Source organism: Mauremys mutica, chromosome 4, assembly GCF_020497125.1.
Source record: "Mauremys mutica isolate MM-2020 ecotype Southern chromosome 4, ASM2049712v1, whole genome shotgun sequence".
Classification (NCBI taxonomy): Eukaryota; Metazoa; Chordata; order Testudines; family Geoemydidae; genus Mauremys; species Mauremys mutica.
In genome coordinates, this window is record NC_059075.1 from 130864251 (window position 1) to 130871578 (window position 7328).

At 47.6% G+C, this 7328-nt stretch overlaps 1 protein-coding gene across 2 annotated transcripts in view; it reads left to right on the top strand.

Moving 5' to 3' along the window:
- AHCYL1 (adenosylhomocysteinase like 1) overlaps nt 1-2663 on the top strand; it is a 44622-nt gene extending 41959 nt beyond the window's left edge. For both annotated transcript variants that reach the window (XM_045014661.1, XM_045014663.1), the window contains exon 17: nt 230-2663. In XM_045014661.1, coding sequence (XP_044870596.1) covers nt 230-236 — 7 coding nt within the window. In that variant the 3' untranslated portion in view covers nt 237-2663. The remainder of the gene's footprint in view (nt 1-229) is intronic.
- Nucleotides 2664-7328: the final 4665 nt, after the last annotated feature.

Consider the following 7328-nt stretch of genomic DNA (forward strand, 5'->3'; position numbering starts at 1 on the left):
TGGACCAGCTCTCTGCTTAGCTAGTTCTGGGTTGGATGATAGTCACCCAGACTGTGAGTACAGCTAGTGTTTGGCAGGGTGAGGAACACACTGCACTGGAGAGGGACAAGTACTTCCAGATATATGGAGGTGATGGCTGCTCTCTGAAGGTGCCAGATGTCCCACCAATGGTGTGGCTTCTAGTATGATACCTGTTGCCTGATTCTGGTCTCCTTTCCTTGTGTTTCAGATACTGATGGACCATAACACTGAAGGACCAGACCACACGAGACAACTTTAGAGAAATTATTTTTAAAGATCATTTTATTTTGTTTTACTCTTTTCTTTTTTTAAAAGCTGTTGTTTTTCTTTTATCTGTCTGATTTTAATGTCACTTCTTTGTTTTACATTTTCACGTGATCGCGTCTCTCTGTACGTCTGATCTTGGCAGACAACCTGGGATTTGCTTACTGCTTTGACTGAAACCTGGCCATGGGGTTTCAGACTTTCACCGATGGGAAGGGTTTCCTTTCCTGACTATGAAGGGCAATTCATTCCCACAGTGGTTTTTTACCTTTCCAGTGCACCTTAGTCTTAGTTGGGATATTTGCAAACACTGAGATGCTGTACTGTTTTTTTTCTGTGTGGAATTATCTGCAACTTCTAAATTGCCTTAATGAGCCCAGTTTTTAGCTGCTAGATCAATGCTCCTATCCTTGTGTTGGAGCAGAGTGGCACCTAGTGGCCAGTTAGGGTAAAGGTGTGTGACCCCAGACCGGGTTTCCTATGTGAGCTTGGGATGGTGGTATGCTGCCAGGTTAAGGATAAGCCCAGGTGGGTGTTAACTAGTCTATTTCAGGGTGCTAATCTAAATTTGAATGGGGATCACCTACCCATCATCAGACTCCTTGTCTCTCCTAGGTTTTAAACTGCATCTTATTTAACTTCAGACCATTTTTCTTTATTTTCGATTCTAAAACGTTATTTTAAAGGAGAAAGTGTTTCTAAGTGGAAACACTGTGGCATAGTTGGGCAGCAGAGAGCATGCTGCAGCCTGTTTAGCCATGGGCAGGCCTGGCCAGAGAGGGGCCAACGTATGGCACCTCCTGTGAACTCCTCTGGGCTTCTGAGCACAAGTGTGTTGAACACAGATGACCCTTTCTGCGCCCATCCCCTTAATGTGTAGAGTGCAGGGGATGTTCTGATGACATAGCAACTTTTCCATCAGCTTTAACGGCGAGCTCTCCTGTTGAAATCAAAATCCTCCAGTCAGTGGACCATTCTGTAAAGCACTTAGCTCCGCTCAGAGCAAATGACTCTTGGAGGTTGAATCCCTGGCTAGCTGCACTGCTGTCTTCTAAAGCGTTCAGCCAATCACCTCTTCCTTCCGCAGCCCAGAAGTTGGCAGGTTGTCTTATTTCATCTGGTTCCCCATGTTATGGTCTCACTATGGAAGGGCCTGATGCCCCATGGTTTTCAGGCCTGTGTTCCTGGCTTGCTAAACAAAAATCACAGCACAACAATCCAGATTCCAATTCATTGCTCAGTGACATGTAAAAGGGAAGGAGTTTGAGCTGCAGCGGCCTAAAGGCTCAGCTCCAGCTAATGAGGGTGTTTCTGCTGAGTGTATGGCGTCAGTCCAGCACTTCACGAATGTACAGGTACAAAGACAATCGAGTTGCTGCAGTTGGGCGTAGCAAACACCCTTGACCACCAACCCTGTGCTCCCTTGCCCCCCTCGCCCAAGAACACAAGATTCATTCCTAGCACAACCTCTGAGGAACCTCCGTGTGTTTATTTATGGGTGACCCCAGCTGCTTTCCCTCTCTGGGAGCGAACAGCTCCTTGCTGATGAGAACAGGGACAGGATTAAGATTTCATCCTCCAAAACCTTGCAGCACTTCCAATAATTCCCCCTTATTCCTCCAGACTCTTCTTCACAACCTTGCCCAGCTCCTTGATCATCTTCTTTCTTTCCTCCTCTCCTAGATAGATTCTTGATTTCTCATTGACTCACTGCTGCATTGGGCTGACTCAGACTGCCAGGGCTGGTTCCCAATGACCTTACCGAGTCCGCCCATGTACCCCCCTCTGCCCCTCATAACCTGAATTTCCAGCAAGATGCAGCTGGGTTTGGAGTGATGAGCCCAGGATCCTTTGGGGGCCCTGCTCTCCTTTCCTTGCTCAGGGAAGAGGACGTGGCCAGGAGCACAGGGAAGCTCCCACTCAATCATTGTTCTAGTCCAGGGGGTTTGCCCCATGCCACAACTCCCGGCTTTTTCTCCCTCTGCACTTCCTGCTCGCATAGAAGTTCTAGTATCCCAGAGCAGGCTTGGTTCTCCCACGCTAAGCCAAACAGAGTCCTATGTACCATCCTAAATGTTCTCTGTCATGACTGTCGGGAGGGGCCCCTCTGTTCCATTTGTCCGTCTCAGTGTTACAGTGTCAATAGGAATCTTAGCTTAAGGGCTCCATCTCTGTATAAGCCATGTAACGAAAAGGACACGGGAACATTTGGTCTTATGCCTAGAGAAGCCTTGATTCTGTCAGAGGGAGCATGTTAGCACCAATCCGGGTGGGATAGGTTTATTTTGTATATGAATGATTTTTAATGGATGCAATATTAATCCTTGCAGATGAGCAATAAATCATTAAAGTCTAATTAAAAAATGATTAGAAAAACACTTCTCTTGCCTTGTGAGGTTTTGTTTAAAGATCTAACATGGTGGCCTTCAGATCAGTGAATCAGTTGTTATTATTACCTAAGGCACAAGAACAGAGCTACTTGTCTACTTAAAATCATGGATCATACAAACAAATTGTGGTGCCACCTCACTTATGACACCTTAGGTGGTGGCACGTGACTGCAGTAATTAACTGGTCATGTCCTTGAAGATGCAAGCTTGTCACCCATAGACCTAAAAATCTCTCCCTCTACAGTTGCTAGATTCATGAAAACACCGTGGAACTCTTCTGTGTATGTAGATTAGCACCAGTGAGAGAGGATCTGACATTGGGCTTTGTTACAATCCCACATAAGGATTTTTAACATCCTGTGTTATTGGGCTCATACCATGGCCAGCAAATTAAAACCAGCCTCCCTTTGAGGTTGTCATCTCCCCCTCTCCCGCCAAAGGAATCTGCTGTTTAGCTCTGCCTTTGACCCACTGCCATCTGGTTTTGTATTTAAAGGGACAACTTTCAGATCTGTCTTGAGATGCCTGAAGGCCCAGGGCTTTGCAGTACTGTCACATGGGTGAGGGTTGAGCTGTCACTTTCTATGAACCACCACTGATGAACAGCCTCCCTGAACTTCCCTGGGGTCCTTTCTGCTCTGCTGCTTTCGGTCTGAATCTGAGATGCTGAGGTACTAGTCAGTCCCTCGTTTTGGTCTCCCTGAAGACAATGGGTTCAAAATCTCAAAACTTCCTTTCTCCCTGGTCTTGTTTTACATAGAACGGTTCAAATTAATCTACAAATCTAACCAACTCCCTTGACCCCTTTTGCCTAAGAGCAATGTACAGAGGGGCAATGTGCTAGGGGAGAAAGTGGGATGGGTGATCTGGTTTGTATTCCTGGCTCTGGTACTTAGTGTGCCTCAGTTTACCTGCTGTACAGCAGGGATAACTTTTACCCGCTGTAAAGCACTAATCTGTGCATAGACCATGCTAACGTGTTAGATTCAGACTGTACTATCTCAAGACTGTATATATCTCACAATCTCTAATGAGCTACTTCACGGCAGTCCTGTTTGAAATCTAAGCAGCCCCTCATGAACCTCTGTTGCAGTCACATGTCTGCACTGCCAGGCTTCCCCTCTGTTCTTGGGAGGTTGTAGGGTATTGAAACTGACAAGAATCCTGTTCTGGTGATTTCAGAGAATCGGAATTTTGTCAGTTTCACCATCATGCTTACTGCAATGAATTTTGTGTGGGATGCTGAGAACCCTAGGGCCCTGCGCTATCTGGCTTGCTGGTTCTATGCTTATTTTCCATGATGAAAATATGGGCATCCTAAAGCAACCTTGCAAAGACGGTAGGAGTTTAGGCTTTAAAATGTTAACTTCAGCTATGCATGTGTCCTCTAAAACTATCAAACTAAACCAGGGCTGCTTATTGATGGAGCACTTAAGGCAACCCCTTAAAGCCCTGTCTGCACCTGAATCTTTTGCTGTTGCAACTGCCTGTTGTTCCTGTGCAAAGCTGCCTTGCGTTCATGTGCAAAGCTGCTTCCTGTGGTGAGTAGACATTCCTACCCCCTCTGCCATTGCTTCAAACCAATGCAGTGCAATTAGAGTTCTCCTCGCCTAGGACTAAGTCACTGGGTTAATCAGACACGTGGTTGGCAGAGGTTAAAGGTTACACAGGAAATTACTTCCTCTGGAGGGGACTTGAGACCTTAGTTTTAATCCCAGCTCTGCCACTGGCCTGCTGGTGACCCTGGGCAAGTCACTTCCCCTTTCTGTGTCTCAGTTGCCCCATCTGTAAAACAAGAATAATGATACTGACGGGTAGAAGTGAAGTGGAGGGGCCCAGAGGAACATCCTTACTCTGAGCCTGGCCCAGGCCTGTTGCAGGAGCCCAGAGTGATCTCGAGCCAGAGGGGCACTTAGGACAATAAATGAAATGGAGCTTGTAGAAATGATTGAATAAATAAAGGAAAAGGAACTCCCTTCCCTTGAGTTCCCAACCCGCCACTCCTCATCGGAGCACCTCAGCCAAGCAGGCAACAGAGCCCTAGCTCCTGACTGCCTGGAGACTGAGGGCCTGGGCAGGCTAGTGCCAGTCTATAACGCAGGCTAACACGGTGGCTTTGTACCTTTCCAGTGGCTATACTAGGTTTGAGTGCTCCTGGCACTGAGGTAACAGACCTGCTCCTGGTTCAGTCCCGGTAAATGATCCATTCAGTATCAGTGCTGCATAAACCGGTAGGGGAACAAATAAATGTGCAGAGGTGTAAATAGCCACTATAGACACCGCTGCTGCTCTAGAGAGAGGCACTGGGAATTTGGGGGTGATCAGCACACCTAGTATTGAATGTGAACTAAAGCAGCATCCCCCATGCACAGGCAATGCAGCAGCTGCCCCACGGCATGTGGAGAGGGGGCTGTGGCTGTGAGCTTGGTTCAAAATAGGCCTCTGGAAAGCCTGAAAGAATTCTGGACTGAGCTGCAACTACCCTCAAGTGTCCAGAGGCATGGATGTGCTTTACCCGTGTGGATCATGATCTGGGAAGCACCGATCTAACCAAAGGTAACAATAAACCCCCCTACAGTGCAGTGTGTGTGAGAGGAAGTGACTGGGTGATGCAATGACTGGTGGGCAGTCTCGTCTTAATGTCATTAATGATTCCCTCCCCAAGGTTCTTGGGAAGCTGTATGGTATGAAAGCCACCTCCAACTTCACTGGCATGAACAAATGCAGCTGATACCTGGGAAAAAGGAGAGGGAGAAAAATCGTGGTCATGTCAACTTTTTTGGAGGGCGATCAAAGGTGTTTAAAAGTTAGGGAGGAAGGGTAGAATTAGTGCCAAGGAAAACAAATTCCACCCACAGCTATTTCCTACCTTAAGCTGTGTCTGTGAGGTCCCTCAAGGGCAAGTGGTGTCATTACCGACCAAGAGGAGGCAGTGGTCTGAAGTCGACAGGTTTGATTCTCCCGTCACTTACCTGGGGTAGCTCCAAAATCTTCAGCCGTTGCTCTCTTGGGCGGACTCCTGGTCCCTCACGTGAAAGCACTGTTGTTCTAGTCTGCAGATACTAGCTGGCTGTAGGACTGAGTAGGTGGGTGGCCAAAGCAGAGGATAAAGGATGTATTACTCCCACCAACTTCCAGTTCTAGGAGATGGGTATATGTCCATTATTATTATTTATGGGGGAGGGATAGCTCAGTGGTTTGTGCATTGGCCTGTTAAACCCAGGGTTGTGAGTTCAATCCTTCAGGGGGCCACTTAGGGATCTGGGGCAAAAATCAGTACTTGGTCCTGCTAGTGAAGTCAGGAGGCTGGACTCAATGACCTTTCAAGGTCTCTTCCAGTTCTAGGAGATTAGTATATCTCCTATTATTATAACTAAGGGAGATTTTCTTTAACGTGTCATTTTTGGAGCTCGAGAAGTAGGATGCTGGGCCTGGCCTGGTTGGGGGTTGTGGTGTTTATCCAGTAATTGGCTCGAGGCTGCACTGTGTTTGTTCGTTACAAGGGCAGCAGTGGGGAAGCGAGGGCAGGACATGCATGCCCTTCTGCTTGTTGAGACACACAGAAGGCTGTGGTGTAGCACACGAAAGTGCGGGGTTGGTACAGCTCTGGTTATGAAGATCGAGCGGTGTGTGCCTCCTGCCTAATGTAGGAGGGCACCCGAGCCAGAAGTACGCTAGGGTGTAGTGACCTCTCCCCTGTGGGACTCCCATTCTCCCTATGACCACGAAGCCGCACTCCCTCCTCATGCTGGGAGTCCTAGGTTGATTTGAACTATAAGGTTGATAGAAACCTGGCTAGATCATCAGGTTCAACGAGTAGTGATCAATGGCTCCATGTCTAGTTGGCAGCCGGTATCAAGTGGAGTGCCCCAAGGGTTGGTCCTGAGGCCAGTTTTGTTCAATATCTTCATTAATCTGGAGGATGGCGTGGACTGCACCCTCACCAAGTTTGCAGATGACACTAAACTGGGAGGAATGGTAGATACGCTGGAGGGTAGGGATAGGATACAGAGGGACCTAGACAAATTAGAGGATTGGGCCAAAAGAAATCGAATGAGGTTCATCAAGGACAAGTGCAGTCCTGCACTTACGATGGAAGAATCCCATGCACCACTACAGACTAGGGACTGAATGACTAGGCAGCAGTTCTGCAGAAAAGGACCCCGGGGTTACAGTGGATGAGAAGCTGGATATGAGTCTACAGTGTGCCCTTGTTGCCAAGAAGGCTAATGGCATTTTGGGCTGTATATGTAGGGGCATTACTAGCAGATTGAGGGACGTGATCATTCCCCTCTATTCAACATTGGTGAGGCCTCATCTGGAGTACTGTGTCCAGTTTTGGACCCCACACTACAAGAAAGATGTGGAAAAATTGGAAAGAGTCCAGTGGAGGGCAACAAAGATGATCAGGAGGCTGGAACACATGACTTATGAGCAGAGGCTGAGGGAACTGGGATTGTTTAGTCTGCAGAAGAGAAGAGTGAGGGGGGATTTGATAGCTGCTTTCAACTACCAGAAAGGGGGTTCCAAAGAGGATGGATTGAGACTGTTCTCAGTGGTACCAGATGACAGAACAAGGAGTAATGGTCTCAAGTTGCAGTGGGGAGGTTTAGGTTGGATATTAGGAAAAACTTTTTCAGTAGGAGGGTGGTG